General features: G+C 40.6%; 1 protein-coding gene across 2 annotated transcripts in view; it reads right to left on the reverse strand.

Moving 5' to 3' along the window:
* GRIK2 (glutamate ionotropic receptor kainate type subunit 2) overlaps positions 1-24,621 on the reverse strand; it is a 1,450,753-nt gene that overhangs the window by 1,364,590 nt on the left and 61,542 nt on the right. The window contains exon 2 of one of the 2 annotated variants that reach the window (XM_075340094.1): positions 19,676-20,079. In XM_075340094.1, coding sequence (XP_075196209.1) covers positions 19,676-19,790 — 115 coding nt within the window. In that variant the 5' untranslated portion in view covers positions 19,791-20,079. Of the gene's footprint in view, positions 1-19,675; positions 20,483-24,621 lie in introns of those variants that run through there. The other variant, XM_075340093.1, reaches the window with a different exon arrangement.

Below are 24,621 nucleotides of genomic sequence, written 5' to 3' on the forward strand. Positions count from 1 at the left end.
AATATTTTTTCAAAAAGGTTCTATCACTACCATTGACCTGTTTAAGAAAATACTTGCATTCTTCTGATTCTTCCCAGAAATGTAGAAATTAAAACTTGCAACTACCATTGGGTCTAGATGATCTGACACCCCCTGAGGAAAGGATCGCTGAAACACGTGTCGGGGCTTTGCGGTATATTTTGGAGCGTTTACAGATCACTTAAGGTATTATTTTCCTTGCAAATTAAATAATTGATAAAATCTTTTTACATAGGATCATTATACCACAACCTTATTTATATATGGCATAGGATTTAGATACAATTTTGCACTGTGCACTTTGTCATATATTAGAGATTGACTTTTTAAGTGATCTTGGCATTATGCACTTTATTTTCCTAGTAAAACCTCTGCTATAATTTATGGGACATTTTTTCCTGCCTAATATTTATATGGATTTGTAAAATATTTATTTTAATTGTTGAATAAAAATAATAATTTTAATACTATTTGCACCATCATTCCCTTTATTTATTTAATTCTAACGAATTTTTTATCTGAAGGTATTTTTGATATTTAATGATCTGACATGGCTAGCACTGAGTGGACAGTGTCAGTGTGAAGGAGCAGTCTCCACTGACAAGGAAAATGATACTTCCTAGGTGTCCATTATTCATACATTTCCAGGAGGAACATCAGAGGAAAAATATCATGCAAAGTTCTAAGAAAAGATTCTACAGGGTTTTTTTTTCAATGGCTAATGCAGTGGTATTCCATTTTCAGAAAAGGAAACCTCAAAACTGTTTTCAGTATAGCCCACGGAAGAAGTGTTTGAAGGATTTGCTTTCATACCATAGTCAACCGAATAAGAGGTATATAATTTAGCAAACAATAAAGTCTATAGTAATTTTACAGTATTATAATAATAACGATATTCTCATGGACACTAAAGCAATAGTGATCATGCTGATAAATATTAATGGAGGACAACATAAAGTAAAGTAGAAAGCAAATCTACAAAATCACACTCCTCAGAGTCTAGTTAAAGGGGTTTTTTGAACATCATAAATTGTTAAAATTGCAAATTGGTAGTGAAAATGAGCAACTTTGCAATAGAATCCTTCTGAAGAACAGTGAGCTTCTTAATTCTATTGTTTATTGCAATTTTTTTTACAATAGCCTTTACAACAGAAGCCCACCTGCCAGCATCTGTGGCTTTTCTTTTGATTAGTTGGTCTAGTGAGACAATATCAATGTCCTGTTCAGTGTGATAATTACCATATACATCACTATCTACATCTTAACTCCGGTTCCCATCAAGATTTGACTTTGTTTAAATTATATTCTGGAAAAAGACTCTTTACAAACATATTAAACAAAGGCCATGACTAATGCCGAACATTGGCATCCATGAACACTAGACTATTAGATATGATATAAGTAGAGTGATGAGCGAGCACTACCATGCTCGGGTGCACAGTACTTGTAACGAGTAGTGATGAGCGAGCATTACCATGTTCTGGTGCTCGGTACTTGTAATGAGTAGTGATGAGTGAGTCCTACCATGCTCTGGTGCTCGGTACTTGTAATGAGTATTGATGAGTGAGTACTACCATGCTCTGGTGCTCGGTACGCGTAACGAGTAGTGGTTAGCGAGCATTCCCAAGCTCAGGTGCTCAGTACTCGTAACAAGTAGTGGAAAGTGAGCATTACCACTCGTAACAAGCGGGTTGGATGCTCAGACGGACACAACTTGGGTATTGAGTATAATAAAAGTTAATGGGAAACTAGAGCATTTTTCTGTAAAATCTTCTCAAAGACTTCTTTTATACTCAATACATGAGTATAGCCATTTGAGAGGCAAACTGCTCTTTTCAAGTACTGAGCACCCGAGCATGGTAGTGCTCGCTCATCACTACTCGCTATGAGTACCGAGCACCTGAACATGATAGTGCTCATTCATCACTATTTGTTATGAGTTTATCGTACAGACCAGTCAAATACTTTTAGTTACTTTAGTTAAAATATCTCCTTTTGTAAGAAAAACAATATATAAAAAAGTCAGATATAAATATAAACACATACTTTACAAGAAACTGATTTTGACCCAAACAAATTCTGATTTAAAGAGAACCTGGCTAGTACTAAACTGAGGTTGCCGTTTTTATTTAATAAGCGTTGACAACCCCAGATTGATGACTTTTCTAAATATCGGTTGGCAAAAGTGCATAAAACACTTTCTAAAGTCCTTCGAAAAGGCTCAGCTTTCTAGCAAAAGTACTGCTAATGACCCTTGCATAGATTCTACCCTAAGTTCACAATCAGCTTTGATGTTAAGCTGAAAACCAGGGTAGTCTCAGATACATGGGATGTCTGAGCTAATCTGGTAATAAGTGGTTGCCTTACAAACCCATGTGAAGGGCTGTGGCTGTTAACTAACATTTCCATAGCAACCAGATGAGTAAAATGTTCAGATGGCACTTTATTGAGAAAGGGCAAAGAAGCTTGGCGGCAGTCACTCAATCTTATTAATCATCTGTCTGTATTCTGAAAAATAAATTCTATTCTTGAGGATAGGAGATATGAAATACCCTATTGGATAACTTGCCTTCAGTTTCCTGTTGAAGCGGTCCTAACTTTTTAATAACTGAGTAAACTAACTTAAAGATCAGTTGTTAATAAAATAAAACATTCTAAGGCCCTGGAAAAAGGAATTTTCTTAAGAAACTTTCGCAGGCACTGAAAGATTACCACACCCGCAGAAAAAAAATGCAAAAAAATGCACCGAAATCCGCATGCGTTTTGATGCGTTTTGGTGCGGTTTTCGTGCGTTTTTTCCGCAGGTTGGTACATGTGTTTTAATGCATTTAATGCAATGAAGCACATTGAGGGGGGAAAAAAAGGGCATTTCCTTCTGAGATAGATATAGAGATAGATAGATAGATAATGGATAGATAGATAGACAGACAGATAGATAATGGATAGATAGAGGGATAGATAGATAAACAGATAGATAATGGATAGGTAGATAGGTAGATAGATGGATAGATAGATAGAGGGATAGATAATGAATAGATAGAGGACAGATCAATCAATAGATAGAGTTCCTTTGAGGACACATTGCAGTTCTCAGGAGGGGTGATGTCTTCACATTACCGAGCGTGAGAAATGACCTGTAGTTACCTCTGCAGGCTCGTTACGAGGCTGCATTCTGTACAGTGTGTCAGTCGCGGCTGGATGCAAACGTCGTGAGACCTGCGTGGATTACGCCGGAGCTGTGTGTTGGGAGGGGCTAATAAAGGGGTGAAAGAGGGGGCTTTTTTGCTTTTTTATTTAAAATAAAGGATTTTTCGGTGTGCGTGTTTATTCACTTTACTTACGGGTTAATCATGAAAGCTGTCTCATAGACGCTGCCATGATTAAGCCTGGACTTAGGCTGGGTTCACACATAGCGACAGTGACAACAACATCGCTGTTACGTCACCATTTTCTGTGACGTAACAGCGACCTTGTAAGTCGCTGTTATGATCACTGCTTAGCTGTCAAACACAGCGACGCAGCAGCGATCATAACGTGTGCTACATGTGCAGAGAGCAGGGAGCCGCGCACACTGCTTAGCACTGGCTCCTTGCTCTCCTAGCTACAGGACACATCGGGTTAATTAACCCGATGTGTACTGCAGCTACATGTGCAGAGAGCAGGGAGCCGCGCACACTGCTTAGCGCTGGCTCCTTGCTCTCCTAGCTACAGTACACATCGGGTTAATTAACCCGATGTGTACTGCAGCTACATGTGCAGAGAGCAAGGAGCCGCGCACACTGCTTAGCGCTGTCTTCTTGCTCTCCTAGCTACAGTACACATTGGGTTAATTAACCCGATGTGTACTGCAGCTACATGTGCAGAGAGCAGGGAGCCGCGCACACTGCTTAGCGCTGGCTCCTTGCTCTCCTAGCTACAGTACACATCGGGTTAATTACCCAATGTGTATTGCAGCTACATGTGCAGAGAGCAGGAGCCGGCACTGGCAGCGAGAGCGGCGGAGGCTGGTAACGAAGGTAAATATCGGGTAACCAGGGAAAGGGCTTCCCTTGGTTACCCGATTTTTATCTTGGTTACAGCTTACCGCAGCTGCCAGATGCCGGCTCCTGCTCTCTGCTCACTTCATTTCGTCGCTCTCTCGCTGTCACACACAGCGATGTGTGCGTCACAGCGGGAGAGCGCCTTTGAAGAAAACGAACCAGGGCTGTGTGTAACAAGCAGCGATCTCACAGCAGGGGCCAGATCGCTGCTCAGTGTCAGACACAGCGAGATCGCTAATGAGGTCACTGTTGCGTCACCAAAACCGTGACGTAGCAGCGATTTCGGTAGCGATCTCGCTATGTGTGAAGCACCCCTTAAATGGAAGCAATCCGCTGCCATTTAACTCCTTATTACCTGTATTTCCACCGCATCACGGCAATCTGGAAGAGTCGGGGACACTCCAGGACTGTCGCATAATGGATGCGACAGTCCCGGTGAAGCTGCGGGCTGATGTTCTCGGATGCGGGAGGGGTGGGCATTAACCCTGGCCCTCGCCCTCCTCAGCCTCAGAATACCGGGCCTCCACTGTGTGTTTACCTTGGCTCGACGGTAAAAATACAGCGGAGCCCATGTTTTTTTTTTTTGTTTTTTTATTTTTTATATGTACGCTTGATTTCTATGTGTATTATATATGTCTGTGTCTGTGTGTGAGTGTGATATGTGTGTGTTTTCTATATGTCTGTGTCTGATATGTGTATGTTTACTCTCTGCTCTGCTTCCCCTTCCTGTTATAATGACATCACTTCCTTGCAAAACTTAGGCAGTGATGAACATTATGTCCCGAAAGCGCGAAATACCGCAGAGAATAACGCAGGAAAACGCAATGAGCCGCACAGAATTTGCTAGCTGCGTTATTCCCTGTGGGATGTCACGATTACATTAAAGTCAATGGAGTGAAATCCTGCAGCTACCTGTGGAAAAGAAGTGACATGCAAGTGTTTTTGCTACAGGAATCCCGCAGCAAAGCATGCAGCTGTCAAAATCCGCATAGTGCGCACAGCATTTTTTTTCCCCATAGGATTTGCTGGTGAATCACTGCAGAGATGTTATGAACATTTTCTGCAGTGAAACATGCAGCAAATTTGCGGCAAAAAACAGCAAGTGTGCACAGGGCCTTAGTGTTACATGGTTAGGAAAAGCATTTTATACCATAGGTGAACTGAGCCCATCCTGAACTCCTCAGAGCAGGGACTTGCATGGTCCATTCTTCTGAGCTGAGAAATCTGTTAGTAAAGTGATATTTTTTACACCAAATTGATACTTTCTAATGATGTTCACTGTGGACGATATGTGATTTCAAGGTGTGTTACTCAAAACCCTATGTTTCGCCTTACACATTAAATGGGTGTCAGCTGAATGATGCAGATAGAGATCCCAGCCAACTCTCCCATATTCAGAAGCACTGGTTTGGCTGAGCTTCTAGGTTTGATTTCACAATGACACTGACTGACATGTTGGCCAGTGGTGGGGAGCAATGTGATCGGCAGTCCAAAATTTGACATGTGTGATTAACATCACCACCGACCATCAAGTGGCCTCCATACAGAGTAGACTGTCTGTCAAGGCTGTCAACACTGGCAGGATTTGACTGATACAACTCAAATCTGTATAGTGGGCCTTAGAGCTTCCTGAGTGTTTTATTACAATTTGTAGGCAGCTTAATACCAATGGGGTACACACATTTTACATGCAAATGTCAGTCTTCAAATAACTCAATGTTAAATGTCACATTGGGTAAGGGTTTATGCTTAACAAACACTTATGACATTTCAAATATATTTTGCTTTAATAGCTAACAAAAGCAGTCTTTAAGAATAAGGATATGATCAGCTTAAAGGGTATTTCTGCGACTTTAAAAAAAAAATGCCTAAGAATTAACAGTAGTTTTAATCTATCTGCTTTTTGTGCCCGGAGCCATTCTTCTTCACCAACACAGAGTGGTCACAGACGACTTTTGCCGGTGATACAGTAGTTTTGTCAACAGAGAAGTGGCTTCTCATCTGCACTGCACTGTAGACGGGTGGGACAGCCAACATCATGGTGATTGACAGCCGAGTCCCAAGTAAAGCCCGCTACACACGCTTCAATATATCTCACAATCCCTCGTTGGGGTCAAGTTGTAAGTGACGCACATCCGGCATCGTTTGTGAGGTATCTGCGTGTGACAGCTACATGCGATCAGGATTGAACGCAAAACCGTTGATCGCAAACACATCGTATCATTCTCTAGAATTGAGCGTTTTGTTGCACGAACCTAGTCAATTGTAACGTGTGACATCCCTCATACGATTTTGTTGTCTGATGCTATGTGCGCAGGTGTGCGCTCTGCACCGCAGCTTAAAAAAGGTCTGCTTCAGAGCGCAGCTGAAAAGCTGCGTTCTGAAGCGCCTCACAATGTCTGTCATGCACTAATCTCTGTCAGTCCGTCACTATCTCTGTCCCTCACTCTCAGTCCATGTCAGTCTATCCCCCTCTCTCATATACTCACCGATCCCCGATCCCTGGCGCTGCACGGCATTCACACTGCTCCGGCGGCTTTTACTGTTTTGAAAAAGCCAGCCGCCCATTAAACAATCTCGTATTCCCTGCTTTCCCCGCCCACCAGCGCCTATGATTGGTTACAGTGAGACACGCCCCCACTCTGAGTGACAGGTGTCACACTGCACCCAATCACAGCAGCCGGTGGGCGTGTCTATACTGTGTAGTGAAATAAATAATTAAATAATTAAAAAAAACGGCGTGCGGTTCCCCCCATTTTTAAAACCAGCCAGATAAAGCCATACGGCTGAAGGCTGGTATTCTCAGGATGGGGAGCTCCACGTTATGGGGAGCCCCCCACCCTAACAATATCAGCCAACAGCCGCCCAGAATTGCCGCATACATTATATGCGACAGTTCTGGGACTGTACCCGGCTCTTCCCGATTTACCCTGGTGCGTTGGCAAATCGGGGTAATAAGGAGTTATTGGCAGCCCATAGCTGCCAATAAGTCCTAGATTAATCATGTCAGGCGTCTATGAGACACCCTCCATGATTAATCTGTAAGTTACAGTAAATAAACACACACCCGAAAAAATCCTTTATTAGAAATAAAAACACACACATATACCCTGGTTCACCACTTTAATCAGCCCCAAAAAGCCCTCCTTGTCCGGCGTAATCCAGGATGATCCAGCGTCGCTTCCACCGCAGCTGCATGGAGGTGACCGGAGCCGCAGCAGACACAGCCGCTCCGGTCACCTCCATGCAGCAAATGAAGACAGCCGTGCGATCAGCTGCTGTCACTGAGGTTACCCGCAGCCACCGGTGGATGCAGCGGTGGCCGCGGGTAACCTCAGTGACAGCAGCTGATCGCGCGGCTGTGTTCATTTGCTGTGTGGAGGTGACCGGAGCGGCTGTGTCTGCTGCGGCTCCGGTCACCTCCATGCAGCTGCGGTGGAAGCGACGCTGGATCATCCTGGATTACGCCGGACAAGGAGGGCTTTTTGGGGCTGATTAAAGTGGTGAACCAGGGTATATGTGTGTGTTTTTATTTCTAATAAAGGATTTTTTTGGGTGTGTGTTTATTTACTGTAACTTACAGATTAATCATGGAGGGTGTCTCATAGACGCCTGACATGATTAATCTAGGACTTATTGGCAGCTATGGGCTGCCAATAACTCCTTATTACCCCGATTTGCCAACGCACCAGGGTAAATCGGGAAGAGCCGGGTACAGTCCCAGAACTGTCGCATATAATGTATGCGGCAATTCTGGGCGGCTGTTGGCTGATATTGTTAGGGTGGGGGGCTCCCCATAACGTGGAGCTCCCCATCCTGAGAATACCAGCCTTCAGCCGTATGGCTTTATCTGGCTGGTTTTAAAAATGGGGGGAACCGCACGCCGTTTTTTTTAATTATTTAATTATTTATTTCACTACACAGTATAGACACGCCCACCGGCTGCTGTGATTGGGTGCAGTGTGACACCTGTCACTCAGAGTGGGGGCGTGTCTCACTGTAACCAATCATAGGCGCTGGTGGGCGGGGAAAGCAGGGAATACGAAATTGTTTAATGGGCGGCCGGCTTTTTCAAAACAGTAAAAGCCGCCGGAGCAGTGAGAAAGCCGTGCAGCGCCGGGGATCGGGGATTGGTGAGTATATGAGAGAGGGCTGCTAACTTCAGTTACTCAGGAGATTAGCGGTCACCGGTGAGTCTTCACTGGTGACCGCTAATCAGGACGCGACACAGACAGAGCCGCAGCATGACAATGAAGTCGGGTTAAGTTCACCCGAGTTCATTCTGACAGTGCGGCTCTGTCTGTGTCTGCTGTCATCTGCCATTCAGCTCTGCTACATGGCTGTCTGTGGCTGCTGTTAGCGGCCATGTAGCAGAGCTGAATGGCAGATGACATAGTAAAAACGCATCCCTACACATTACACACGCTTGGCAAGTCAATAAATTAAAAAAAAAAAAGGTGCTCAATGCATACGTCACAGAGCACATGATCTAAAGGATCGCACACAAAATTGACCAATTTAACATAGACTACTAACGCTCGTGTGACAGCAAATGAACGACCAACGTGAAATCTCATAGATCCCGTATGCAACCTGGGCGTGTAACATCGCAAATGCGATTGTACAACTAATTGCAACGTGTAAAGTGGGCTTTAGGAAGCAGGGAGCTGGTTGTAATAATTATAAGAGATATCTCAGGAATCTTTTTGCATAGAGCAAAGACACAACTGAACCTAGTGTATAGGTGATCAAGTCTGCATTATAGCACATGGTGATAACAAGCTGCATGCAGAGTAAAACAGTTCATCAACACACAGTGAAAATATCAAATGAAGCCTTTATGGAAAGTCTCTTGAAAACATAACCGGATTATGCAATTTACTAGTGCAGTCTTTAAAGCTCCGTAAGGAAGTCTCTAAAAGTCGAGAACCAGATACAGAGCAGTTTACTAAAGTCCAGATTAGTCCTAGGCTTTGCTACTGCAACTATCCAAACATGGAAGTGACAAAGCACTTGTTTAAGCAAACCAGCTTATGTCTCAGCAAAGGTAGGTCAAGCAAGAGCCGCAGCAAAGGGGCAAGGCAACATGAGCTGGAAGCACTAGGCAAGCGATGAAAATAGCAGAACCTCTGATGAGCAACAACAGGAGCATCACAATGGAATTGCAAGAGCAGTTGGAGGAACTTGAGATGCCACTACTAACAGAAAACCAGGCAGAATACTCAAGCAAAGGACTAAAGGCTGGACTGGGGTTCATAAAGGCAAAAAGAAAAAAAAACACCTGGAGAAGAATGAAGCATAGGACACCATCTTGGAAGAGGGCAAAATGCCCAAAATGAAATCAGAATAGCTAGAGCAGAGGCCTGACACTGGTCATCAATTACCATGATGCCGGCTGTCCCGCCCCGTCCACCGAGCAGAGTGGAAAAGAAGCCTCTACTCTGTTGATGAAGCCACTGTATTGCTGGCAGAAGCAATCTATGACCATTCTATGTCAGTGAAGAACTGTGTTGTGCACAACAGGCAGTTAGGTAGCAACTACCCGACTGTTAGTGTTTAAGCACAATTTTTTTAAAAGTCCCAAATATATTCTGTAAGAATATGAAGATTTTATTAATTTCAACAAAATATAGATTTCTGGTAAAATAGACCTGAAAAAGCTACTGTACTTTTGATTTACAAGACAGAGTCTAGCACATAACCAGTTAGCATGTTTAATCCTTCACTTTATTTCAAATCATTACACTTCTCCCTTGTACAAGTCCTAGTAGATATAAAAAAGCAGGAATGAGTATAAAACCTCCCAGAGGGTAACACTGTTCAATATATTTGAAATTATATTGTGATTTAGCTAGGTGGATGACTTAGTACTCGCACGGGCCTTCATGTAAACCCATTAAATTACATTGCAATCAGCTTCTTGCAGCCTGAAATGGCTGATAATGTAAAATAATAATTAGAACCCTGTGAAAATACAATTATAAATCCTCAATTTTCTTGATCTCTAAGGGAAATGGTCAACAACCTTTTTTTCCAGTGGATCAATGAACAAGATTTTTCAATTGATTTCTATTGTTTCTCGTAATAACCAGAACTGTGAACATAATGAACATAAATAAGCTCAAACAGGCATCATAACACATCTAATATAGTGATCAGTGTGCACATCTACATATATTAGGAGCTTTAAACAATGTGTATTTCAATATACAAGCAAATATATATTAATATGACACATGAGACATCTTTATAGAACAAAATTCCAGAACAGTTCTCAGAAAAATTCAGAAAAGTTTCAGGATTTTTTATGTATTCCAGAAGTCAGTAAAGCATTATCAGGATTGTCCAATCTGAGCAATTTCCTCTATTAACAATATTAGTACATATGGATGCTGTATGAACCGGAGAAGAGAGCAACTGCTGAAAGCAGATCCTACTGTGACAGACTCCGTGCAAAACTGTATTATGTAGTTATCTATTCATTCAGTGAGCATCATGTAATACCACATTTCCTCTTCAGTGATCACTCCAAGTGCAATGGAGAAATGAAGAAGACAGACCTGCCAGAATCTCTTGACATTTAAAAAAAAATCTTCATTTTATAGGTCCCTGTATACACTAAATTAATATCAGCTAAACATACAAATATCATTGGGACAGAATGACCATTTAATATAAATGGGGGTGTCCTGACTCTCTTCCGACAGCATATTTGTAAGGCCGGGGCCACACGGGATTATGTGCGATCTTCACATGACACTTGGCTCACGCAGCACAGCGGGAGCCAAGTGTCATGCAAGGGTCATTGCGAATGTGGTCCAATCGTGCAATCAGACCACAGCTGCGGGAGGCAGGCCAGCGCTGCAGAGGGGAGGGATTTATCTCCCTCTCTCCTCCGTAGCCAGCAATTGTGATTCTCGCACTGCACTCGCATTACACCGGTGTAATGCGAGAGCAGTGCAATGTTTCTCCCTCCCCATAGACTTGCATGGATGTGAGTGGAACAGGATCGCGTTCCACTCGCTTCATGCTCTGAGTGTTTTCTCGGCCCGATTAGGACCGGGAAAATAATCGCTCATGGGAGCTGCTCCATAAAGTAATCTTGGTCTGAGTGGAATGCGAATTTTTATCTCATTCCACTCACACCATTTTTCTCGGTGTTTGTCCTAGGCCTAAACAGAGAAGTATAGCCCCCCCGGATTTCAACATGCCTGATTTTTTTAAACATATCTACAGGAAAATGTCTGCTTCTAAGGGTGTGGCAGCTTCTTAGTCCTTTTGCACAAATGAGAAGCTCATTTAATTAGCTGAGCTGGGAGTACATATATAAAAGTTATAATGACTAGATGTGGGACAGACAAGTGCTCAGCTGAGAACTGTCAGAAACTGGGGTCCCATGGCTTTATATTCTCTAGGCCCAATTATGCTAGTGACACTCAATCCTAATCAGAGTCTCAGAATGGTGTGATGCGATTCATTCAAAGTGAGAATTGGAGCACATTGTAAAGCCTGCTTTACACGCTGCAATGTATCTTACAATGTGTCGGCGGGGTCACGTTGTAAGTGACGCACATCCGGCACTGTAAGTTACATTACAGTGTGTAACAGGTACGTGCGATTGCGATTGAACGTTAAAACGTTCATTGCATACACATCGTACCTGTCTCTAGAATTGCACGTCAGATTGTTCATCGTACCCGGGGTAGCGCACATCGCAGTGTGTGACACTCCGGGAACGATGAACAGATTTTGCCTGCGTCCTGCGGCTCCCGGCCCACAATGCGGAAGGAAGGAGGTGGGCGGGATGTTTATGTGCCGCTCAGCTCCGCCCCTCCGCTTCTATTGGCTGGCTGCCGCGTGACGTCGATGTGACGCCGAACGTCCCTCCCGCTCCAGGAAGTGGACGTTCGCCGCCCACAATGAGGTCGTATGGAAGGTAAGTACGTGTGACAATGGTTAATCGTTTGTGCAGCACGTTCAACAAATTGAACGTGCCAAACATACGATGGTGGCGTTGCAAATCGCATACGATATCGTATGCGAAATTGCAACGTGTAAAGCAGGCTTAAGGAGAAGATGGAGAAATTAATTTCTTCATCTTCTCCATTGTCTCGGTTGGTGTAAATCAGACTGCATACGTATGATATCTAATGCAGTCCAATATTTTGCACACATTCAGAGACTTGAATGGGTTTGCACCATCTGATATGCGCTCTCAAACGCATTTCATGATGACTAGGCTTGAGAAAAAAAGCTCTGGTTGACAGTTCCCCATAGAATAACATTGGTCCAAGAGATATCCATTGGATAGTCCTCGTTTATGTTATACACTCATGTGAGTGAGCCCTAAGGCATAGGGCCTGCTTATAAGGGATATCCTTTTTAAGGTTGAGATTCAGTTTTGCTTGACCACGTATTTTACACCTGAGCCGGACAAAAGTCATAAAAAATGAAACCTTTTTTGATGTGGCTTCCATAACATCCTAGGACTAAGGGGTCCGATCTCGAATACAATCCCATAGTCAACTATGGGATCAGTTTTGGCATTAGAATGCTTTAGGCTGCGAAGCTTAAGACCAAAATGTTTAATATAAATAAAAGCTTTCTAGAAATGTTCCTAGTAGGTTTCATAAGCATATATGTTAGGCATAATGAGGAAAAAATGCACAACATGCGAAAACAGAAGTCTGGTGAAACACTCTGCTACAGAAGCCTTGGTGATACTTCAGGCATTATCACCTGCCATTTCGTATTTCCATTTTGCCATGTAGTCGTTATACATAGACCATATTGACATGCTAAAGTAAAATCCAGTTAATAGCCCCAAATGGGCTTTTTTAGTAATGATTCAAGATAATGTTTTGAGACCTGACAACTCCCAGAGGTCTCTCCTAAGTAATGAGAAAAAGGTTTCCAGGCTAAAAGTGGATAGTTTAAGATGATAAGAGGCCAGTCTGTAGATTGATAGTCCTGCCATATTTCAGTCAACAACACGCTTAGTAGATTACAATACCCATCACCCACTAACCACCTGACAGCCCACTTTTAATTTATTCAGAGGTGATTTTGTATACTTCACAAAAATTAGCTGTGCTTATTAACTGCGGAAAATACAGTGTCTGGAAAAACTGAAGTGATGAATGGGACAGCTACTGGTCCCACTGAGTAATATGTGTCTTAAGATATCTGGAGGCTTTTCTGCCAGACGCCATGCAGCTTGGCTTTTGTTCTTCATCATTGTACATTTTGCACATTAAACTTTTGACTTCTTTTGTAAATGGCAAGCAGGTGACATCACATGGCAACCTCACCCTGAGAGAAGGAATTATCACTGATAGTAGTATCCATTGCAACAAATGCTTTTATAAAAAAAATAAACTATTGGAACTGCAGATAATAGAGACAACAAAGACTAAAAAATCCGAGGACTGACATGTTTAGCCGGAAAATACCAGTTTTCACCACTAGCATGTGATTTCTGTACACTAAAGGGACATATATATGTTTACATATACATATATACATAAATGTGTGTGCAGATATATATATATACATATATATATATATACACATATATATATATATATATATATATATAACATATACATATAAAAATGTATTTTATATATATATATATCCCTGTATACACACATACATGTTCTGTGTCATGGGCATGCTATCTTTTCAGAAAGAATGTGAATATTTGTCAGTGCCACGTACTCGTATGTTTCACAGTGGTTTGTTTCTCTCATTTTCTCCCTCTCTGTATATATATATATATATATATATATATATATATATATATATATATATATATATATATATATATATATATACTGCATACTATGGACATATATATACTCATACATATATACATATACATACTAGTGTCATGGGCACCATAAGTATCCTTCGGCACAGAGTGTGATTATTTTTGGCCAGTGCTATATGTCATATAGAGATGATTGTATGACAGTCATCTCTCTTTGTGTATATATATATATATATATATATATATATATATATATATATATATATATATATATATATATATGCCACTAAGTGGTAAAATCCAAGAAATCCAAGATGCTGTATCAATATTAAAGATGAGTAGATGAGTAGGTCACCATTGGGCATGTTGCTTGCATGCCACCCTTAAATTGCAGTACATGCTATGAAACATACAGAGCTTGTCTTACAAGACATAATATATACCGAACCACAAAATGATCTTACAATAAACAATAGCTTTAAAAAATAATATAAACATTTCCAGGACTAGATAAATATCACAGACTTACTAATAGGATATTCAATATTCAAAATATGACGCTGGAGAATAACAAATGGGAACTTTAGGTCTATAGTTGAGAAGACTAATATACACACAGTGCTGGTCCAACAAAGAATAATACCACTATGTGTTATGCTCAACTGATGGCATATCTGCAGATAGTATTGCTCTTTAAAAAAAATAACAATTTAATCACACATGTGATTTAGAAGAAGAGGTCAAAATTTAGCATGAGGAATAAGAAGCTCTATTCATGTATCTTCTGTACGGCAAGGTAAACCTGGAAAGCGTGGGTCTTATGATAATGACAATGAATGGTCAATAAAGCATATGTCTGCTAGCATAGCCCCAGTCTCCCCTTTCATTGTCTCTGCTATAACAACTGCTTTTCCAGAATGAAGGAACACCTAATTGAGTTACATTAATGCTACCTGATTCTTTTGTATCATTGTGCCTTAGTTGTTGTTATTAAATCCCTTCTGTTCTAGAAACTCTGAGCTGAAGGAAGCTTACTTAACCTACATTAAATCTTGATAATGTAATAATGAGTCTTTTAAAGGGATAATAATTTTAATTCCCCTATCTGCAGCTATAAAGATTGTATACAGCTAATCCGGTTTGCCCTTTCAATTAAACTTGTTCAGCTTGTTCTATTTAGTCAGCACCTGAATGGGCCATTAAAATTCTTGGTCTGTAAGACTTGTATGCTGTTCACTGTTGTTTTTAAATTCCATTAAATCCAAATAGTCTTTATCGCCCCATGACCACTGTGACTTCAATCAGCCAATTTAATTACCTTACAAAATTGTCAGTAGAAAAAAGCAAAGAAAAACAGGAAGGGATGTGACGTTATCAAATTGAAATCTTTCTCTCCAGTGTTTAATCTGGACCAGTCAATAAAACTGCTCCTCAACCCTTCCCTTCAAGGGGTATTCAACCTCACGTTCTTTCCAAGGTTTTTCCTGTGCTTGAAAGTTCTTGAGATGATGATGAACATGAACTGTCTTTTGGTTCATTATCAGTGATGTCCAGGTTGATATAACCTTGATGAAATGATGGACATCTACTTTGATAGTAGAGTGAAGCGACTAAATTCCATGTATGATCTGAGAATTTTGAATAGAAAGAGGGATGATCGATAGATAATAGATATATTGATCAATAGATAGAGATAATAGATATATAGATGGACAGAGATAGATAGATAGAGGAATAGATAGATAATAGATAGATAGTTAAATAGATAGATAGATACTGAATGGAATCCATGGTTTTCTGAAGGGTATATATAAAAAAATGCTCAAAAATATTCACTTGTGCTAAAAATTCAAATACTGTAGAAATCAATTTAATAAACTGTGTAGTATTCCCAAATATTCTGTGAGTACCATGGTGGGTTTACTGCTGAAGGAGTGCACAATTGGCCACAGAACAATGAATAAAAGCCGGCATTCAGAAAATGTCGTGCCGCATTACCCGCAATAACTATCAGTCAGGAACATTATTGTTCATGAATTACATATAAAGGCAGTCAAAGAAGATGTGTTAGTGGTCTTTGTGTAGCTATATTATTAACCATTAGAGGAAATTACAGCAACAAATCAGGTCTGTAGCAACTGCAGAATTGATAGTATCACATTTATGATATAAACAAGTTGTGTCTTGTTTCAGCTGTCATTGACTTCTTTTTATGTCCTTCTTTGAAATGAGTAAGTTAAAGAATCTATATATTAACCAAAACATAAGTAAATCTCTCAAGCTAGATTGACGGGGAGGCAAGCAGTCGAGGAAAGATAGGTAGATACATAGGGAGATAGACAGAGATAGAAAGATACTGTAGATAGACAGATACATAGATAGATAGATAGATAGATAGATAGATAGATAGATACTGTAGATAGACAGATAGATAGATAGATAGATAGATAATAGACAGACAGATAGATAGATAGATAAATAGATAGAGGGATAGATAGATAGATAGATAGATAATAGATAGATAGATAGATAATAGACAGAGAGCTAATAGATATATGGATAATAGGTAGAGATATAGATAGATATATAAAGATAGATAGATAGATATAGATATAGATGGATATTGTAGATAGATAATAGATAGATAGACCTTTCTTTATTAATTAATAAATAATTAATTTAATTAATTCATTCATTCATTATTTGCTAGTGGATTTATGGTTTGTTGGGGGGCCTTGCACCCATGTTCATATTTCTAAGTGCTGCTCCAATTTTTCTATTATAGATAGATAGATGATAGATAGATAGAAGAATAGATAGATAGATAGTGGATATATGGATAGATAGATAAATATATAGATAGATAGATAGGTAGATAATAGATAGATAGATAGAGGAATAGATAGAGGGATAGATAGATAGATAGATAGATAGATAGATAGGTAGATAATAGATAGATGGATAGATAGAGGAATAGATAGAGGGATAGATAGAGGGATGATAGAGTTATTATATAGACTTTTCTTCATTCATTTGCTACATTTTTAACTAATGTTCAGATTTGTATCAGTTGCATTTGACTGGTAAAGTAATATCCCAACAGAGTTATTATTGTGATGAGTTGATGGTTGAAAAAATAAAATACTAAGAGCTATAACCCATGCCAGTAATACTCCTGCCTTATGAGAATAACATTTTATGATTTTCTTGGCTCGCATGCACGACTGACACCACGTTGCAAACAGACTGGCATCGGCAAAGTACTGAATCTGTGACTAATAGCATATGGGAAAAATAAAGCAGCTGTAAAGGATTAGCTTGTTAGGTAGCACTGAATTTTGCATTTCAACGTTCTGCCTCTTATGTTATTGAAAATGTAAATATATATGTTTTCTGTAAACAGTCAGCATTATTAAGATAGGAAATATTTTTTTTTCTTAAGTGGTGTGCCATATAGATTGTGTATGATTCTTTAAATGCCTTCATTATAGTACAAAAGATTTTCAGAGGAAACTTTAACACATCTATGTGTTGCGAATTTAGTAGTGATCATGAGTAGTGATGAGTTTGTGCATTTGTAAAAACATATTGGACGTATTTGTTACATATATATTTATATATATATACACATATATATATACATACATGTATATATATATAGATATATATATATTTTTTTTATTTTTTTAAGTGCAGATGTTATGTGTTTATACAGTATATATACATGTGATTTATAAATATCTAAAATGTGCCACATCTATCCATCCATTCATCCCTCCATTCATTCATCCATCTATCCACCCATCTATTCATCCATCCATCCACACATCCATCCTTTCATTCTTACATCCATTCATTCATTCATCCATCCTTCTATAGACCCATCTATTCATCGATCCATCCATCCATCCATCCATTCACACATCCATCCTTCTATCCATTCATTCATCCATCCTTCCATAGACCCATCTATACATTTTTCCTCCTATCATCCATCTATTCATCCATCCATCCATCCATCCATCTATCCATCCATCCTGTGGTGATCGTAAGCCACAGACTTCATAACAGAAGCCAGCAGCAGGTCACCCTGTCTTGTTCAGTTAGTAAAGCCATGGTAGGAGAGTACAGTATCTTGCACAGAAGCTGCTAAATCCGAGCAATTGTTTAAGGACTCGCCTGTTGCCATAGTGCTGCAGGCTGAGGCAGAAAATCAGCGGCTAGTTGTCCTTTGAAGACTCTCTTCAGACAACTCTTGACCTCAGCCAGGCAGAAGGGAGCACAGGACTGCGAATTACTTTTGTTATTAATATTGTTAAATGTTCTGTAAAAAGAAAAGGAGGAATGCATTGAATCATCTTTTGTTCTGCAAAAAGGGCACTGATGTGGGAAAACATGGTACCAGGGTGCCTCAGTCACATCCGCAAACCATCTGTCATGGTCAAGATACATGGCAGAGTGGAAGGGAAATCTCCTCTAAGCAGTTCTATCAGAGAATAAATGTTCCCTGGTGTGGTGCTAGGCAAGGTTCACATCACTACCACTTGCATCCATCCATCCATTCAGCTTTCCCTCCCTGGCCATCCCTGCACATTGTAGGTGTGACAATACATCCTAATGTCTTATTGCCATCATGACTTACTATTTCATCGATACTTGTTGTTGCTCTTGGCTGTACTTTGTATGTTATTTATGAAGGATTTTTCCATAATTTCTCATAGGTAGGACTTTACCTTAGGGTGTTGAGGAGTTGAGACTGTACTGGTGCATGTGATTGATTTAATGCCTGAGTGACATTATGTGAATTGTGTTGCATGTCATTGTATCATCATTACCCAGGCTGAAGCATGGCTCCTTTTGTAATAAGCGGGTTCTGTTCATGCAGGTGATATATGATCGTGTGTGTCTGCTCCAAAGAAACAAGCACTTTCAGAGATGGTTGCTATTAGTAACGTGCCTCAAGCATCACCTTAGAACCAGATGGTGGCAGGAACAACACACATTTTGGAACCCGGAGAATGATTTTGAATTCATCAAGCTGCTTATATGTCATCTGCTGATATCAATAATTGCCATTGCAATGAATGGCTACCTGCCCCTTCAAACTCAGAGTCTTAAAGCACTAAGTGATGTCCTGCTTTCCCATATATCAATGAATGGACTATGTCGGTGACTTCACTTGTGATGTCTAGTCTGTTCTGCCAGCACTTTAACCACTTAGACAAAGTTTAACATCTTCTGTGTTTGATGGCTCTGAAGATCATAGATACATCTACAACTATTGGTTGGACTTTACTACACATTATTGAAAACATCCTGGAAATATCCCAGACTAGCTTTTACTTTTTTGCTTCTGCCCACATGTCTCGATCAGTGAAAGACTAACTTACTCTCAGAGCTATTAAGGCATTCATTGGCTTGTTGAAGGAACCTGCTCCCAATAAACATCTCCTGTGAAGAGTTAGGGGCTTACGGGGGGCTCTAGAAATAATCTTTGACGTATTTACGAGACTGTTGACTACATTTCCATTTACTACACACTTCCCACATGACTGGATGACTAACATATAACAATACACCCCGATTAGAGGCTCCTAAATGAATCCAGCTTAAGCTACAATGACACATTCCCATTCTATCCCTCATTATCACAGAGCTGTCAGTGTCCCATTCATTGGGCTTCAGTGACAATAATCCATTTCTGCAGACACCAGAGATAGATTAGTGTGTTTTCATTGTGAACGAGAAAGACCTGGCTGCAATAATCCCACCTAGCAGACATCTGGGGATTGTTTTCACTGGGTTTACTACATTCAATCCATAGCAAAGTAAAAGGCAATCTTACCAAACCGTAGAACGTGTGTGGTCCCTTGAGTATACCCAATCCAAAGCAAGCAGGCGACGAATCTTAGGGTGCACCTGAAGAATGGATGAGTTAGAAGAGGGCATGGAATCTTCATGGTTCCACTGTATATCCGCACGGTTCCTTCCCACTAGAGAGTGTCAGGTTCCCCGGTAGGGTGAGAAGAATGAGAGGACATAGACTGATGGCCCTCAGACACGATCACGGCATGGTCAGAGACAACATGAGCGAGGAGGATCCGCTTCCCAAACCCATTAGCAATCCCTGCATGTTCTTCATTCACTGCACCAAGGAGCAACCTTCAACTGCAAGGAATGGTGGGACATCCATGTTAGAGGGGGGAGAATCCTTGAGAAATCCAAACGCATATGTACATCCCGGTGAGCCTGGAAGGGATGAAGGGGGAGGGAAGGCAATCAATAGATAATCCAGCTCGGAAAATCGCTGAGCTATAGTAGCATAGGGGAAGTGTGTGCTGGTAGAGGGTCTGCTGCTTTCCCTTTCTGCTGCACTGCTGCACAGCTCCTGACGTGCAGCCAAGATTAAGTGAGAGAAATTGAGATAGCTCCTCTCTTTTTAAAGCTGCCAGCCAGACAGCCTTTCCCAATTTGTATTAAGCAACCGATCTGATATCCCCGTGCTGAAAAGCTGCTCGCCTTTATTCATGGGCAGAGTGCATTGCCTTCCCAGCTAGACTCCTAGCAGTGGAGACTATCTTTGTGCCATCACACACAGCTCTAGCTGCCTACAGTGTGCCACTTCTGCTGGATATTAGCAAGTTTCACTTCTGATTGTAGTGTTAGGTGTACCGATTATCATAAGAATGGGGAAAGCATCCCCCGGTTGGCTGTCTTTCTAGCTGAGCTATTTAACCCCTTGTCAGATGGATGCCACTACTCGCAATGGAAGAGGCGTGTGCGAATGCTTTAGCACTGACTAGGTTAAACCCAGTAAATGTTTCTTCTTGTACTGTGGTAAACAAAGCGATTTATATCTGTGTGTATATATATATATATATATATATATATATATATATATTTCATTGGTGAGTTAAACTTTGATGCTAAAAGCGATTGCTTGCTATCGTCTAGAAGAACCTAACGCCTTTTACACCTACACATTGCATCCTTTTAGCTGACATCTGATTTCACGTTTAAACCAGCAAATCGTTTAAGAAAAGTAGCTGGCACATTTAGTGTAAATCAATAGATTAACCCTATTCCTGCTATGTCACTTTTCACACTTTTCACATAACTGAAAATAACCCGAATGACCAAATAAAATAAATATATTAACAAACCGTAAGCAATTAATTTAGGAAACTAACATATTATAATTCAGAGAGTACATATACAAACAATATCAGACATTACAAAGGAAAAAATTGATAAGAAATTTGGGAAGATGTGAAAAAAAAAATTTCTTGTTTTGCACAATAGTCCAGCCATCTGTTATAAAACACATGGTGTTTAGTTGTAGTGATACCATGCTCGGGTGCTCGGTACTCGTTAAGAACTGTTGGATGCTCGAATGGGTGTGACTTATTTACCAAGTATAATGGAAGCAAATTGAGAACTCCAGCATTTTTCCTGAAGATTTCCCGTAAAAATGTTCAAGTTCCCCATTGACTTCTATTATACTCAGTTAGAGATGGGCAAGCACTAAAATGCTTGAGCGTTCGGTCCTCGAGTCAAGCAGGTTAGACACTCTGAAGGTGCTCAACTCGAATAATGAGTGTAATGGAAGTCAGTAGTTGGGCAGTTCGGCTCTCTGCCCACATACAGCCAGCCATAAACAGAGTGTTTTCAGAGAAGGGAGGGCAGGACCTTTTCTTTTTGACACACTACACATGAAAATGTTGCTTTATACCCAATGAGAGCCATTCAGAGACTGTGAATAGCTCTTCCTGGGGTGCCTGCACACATCATGCAGTGATGCAAGCCTGTGTATTGAGATTGTTGTTTCATGGATGAAATATCAGAGCACCTGCAATACTCGGCCAAGTTCTGCGAGTACCCGAGCACCCCGATGCTTGATCAAATAATGAGCTGTTCTGAGCATGCTTACTCATCAATATACTCGGGTACTCAAGTCGCGCCCATTTGAGCATCCAACTGCTCGTTATGAGTACCGAGCACCCGAGCATAGTAGTGCTCACTCAACACTAGTTAGTACATATATGTCTGCATGAGCCAGTCACCAGCCTGTATCTACCATATGTATGCGCAGATATAAAGTTCATTAGGGTACAAGAAGTGTGGAGGGTACTGTTGAGTGAAAGGATTAGGTACTGAGGCATAATATGGAAAAGGGTGTGAATATAGAAGAATCAGGTAATAGATACATTATTAGGGCATATGTAAAATTGTGAACTAATGAAGAATTGAAATGATTATCTGGGATATTGCATTCCACAGAACTGATGCAGCATGAGAAAAGTCTTGAGAGCTTCAGAGTAAGCAGAATGAGAGTCTTAGGCCCCTTTCATACATCCCTTTTATGCCGTCAGTAACAATCCGTCGGCTTGACGGATCGACGGATCCATCGTTGATTGTGGAAAAACTGATGTGACGGATCTGTTTTTCGACGGATCCACCTGACTGGTTATTTGATACTAAATAAGATAAATTGGAGCATGCTCAGTTAAAAAAAACGTAGTCCACCGCCGGATTCCGTCAGTTGATGGATTACGACGGATCCTGCGTCCATAGGCTTCTATTCTGCCAAACAACGGACAGCGACTGATCCGTTGCTGTCCAATTTTTCACCATAGACAAAAAACGTTATTTTGTCCGTTGTCTCCGTCCACAGGACAAACAATTTTAGACAAACTATAAGGTTGGATAAGAGGGATGACAGCAACTGGCCACTATCATTCTTCCATCATAGTGTGAACAGGGATATCGAATACTACAAACTGGAATGCCCCATCTTACAGCTATTTCATAAACTTTTTTTACATTTTCGTTATTTATTTTTTTATCTTTTGTTCTAGTATTCTTAATAAAACAAAATCTATTTATACTGTTTTAATCCAATGCTTAGTTAAGCTAGTATTTGAGGTAGGGAGGCCCTTTCAAATGATTCTACCATGTTCACAGTGCTTTTTGTACTATATAATTGCATAACGTTTACCTAATTTATGTTATACATGTCACCATAAGATAGTTATTACATATGGGTCCATGGTGAGATCATAACCATTAAGTTTTTATTAGACTTGGATGAGCACATGTCCATTATACAGGATATAGGTTTGGTTCCCATATATGCCTCTTAAGGGTACTTTACACGTTGCGATATCGGTACCGATATTGCTAGTGAGCGTACCCGCCCCTGTCGGTTGTGCGACATAGGCACATCGCTGCCCATGGCGCACAACATCGCTAACACCCGTCACACGGACTTACCTTCCCTGTGACGTCGCTCTGGCTGGCAATCTACCTCCTTTCTAAGGGGGCGGTTTGTGCAGCATCACAGCGACGTCACATGGCAGCCGTCCAATACCAGAGGAGGGGTGGAGATGAGCGGCCGGAATATGCCGCCCACCTCCTTCCTTCCTCATTGCCGGTGGACGCAGGTAAGAAGATGTTCGTCGTTTCTGCAGTGTCAAACATACTGATGTGTGCTGTCTCGGGAACGACGAACAACATCGTACCTGCAGCAGCAACGATAGTAAGGAAATGAACGACGTGTCAACGAGCAGCGATTTTTCACGTTTGTGCGCTCGTTGATCGTTGCTCATTGGTGTCACACACTGCGATGTCGTTAACAGTGCCGGATGTGCGTCACTAACGACGTTACCCCGACGATATATCGTTAGCGATGTCGCAGCATTTAAAGCACCCTTTAGACTCTCAGCATCCTAATCTGGATGATGGGGAGTTGAGTGTCTGTTTAAGACTTGTTTTATACTCACCCGAATGCTTTTTACACTTTTTGTTTTCAACTATGAACTCTGATGCGTCCCTGTTGCTAAAAAGAGTGACTGTCATTTTAATTTCAGAAATCAATAGCACACATGAAATTAATTAACTTTGTAATATATATTATCAGACAAATCTGTCTCTTTCTCCTTCTGGCCTTATTATTTATTCTCAAAATTCTCATTTCCTGGGTAAAATTTGTCTTCAATGAATACTGATTTTTATATTACTGAGACAGGAGATGGCAGTTAGTTTCTATAATATTCTATGCAGAAAGGATGGGAGAGGGGGAAGGAGGAGCTCTGCCTCTAGTGCTTCCCTCTGTCTCTAGTTACTTTTCCTTACCCCTCCTTTATATAATAGATTCTTGTCGGTAGCAACTGCCACCTCCTATCTCGGTAATATAAAAATCGGTATTCACTGAAGGCAGATTTTACCAGGGAATTTTGAGAATAAAGTGATCAGGTCAAGTGGAGAAAGAAGCAAATTTGTTTGAGAATATATATAACAAAGTTACTTATGTTTATGTGTACTATTGACTTATGAAGTAGAAATTAAAATGAGCTTAATGTTATGCTTTTATATTATATTCACGTTCCTATATCATGGCATGCCCTTTTCAAAGATGGTGCGACTGTCCTCTCAGGGCTAAGTGCATAAGTCCTTTCGTATTCCTGCTTGCCTCTGCCATTTGCTGTTGGCCTCTGTCCCTAAATGCACTTCTTATTTTTTTTTATGATAATATGAGTCCTGCACTCTATTAAAATGGCGTTGTGTGTGGCGCATTTCTGGACTTTTTGGTTTATTAACCCTTTTCTATTTGTGAGCCACATTATTAACACTAGAACTACTGGACTCGTGACACCTATATAGAAATACATGGTGCAAAGTAGTCAAAATGACTATCTCAGTAGTTCTAGTGTTAATGATACGACACCTGTGTTTATTTTCATTGTAATTAACATAAGCTGCACTTTATATGCTTCGTTGTTTAACTGACAT

This window comes from Anomaloglossus baeobatrachus, chromosome 3 (assembly GCF_048569485.1).
Source record: "Anomaloglossus baeobatrachus isolate aAnoBae1 chromosome 3, aAnoBae1.hap1, whole genome shotgun sequence".
Taxonomy (NCBI): domain Eukaryota; kingdom Metazoa; phylum Chordata; class Amphibia; order Anura; family Aromobatidae; genus Anomaloglossus; species Anomaloglossus baeobatrachus.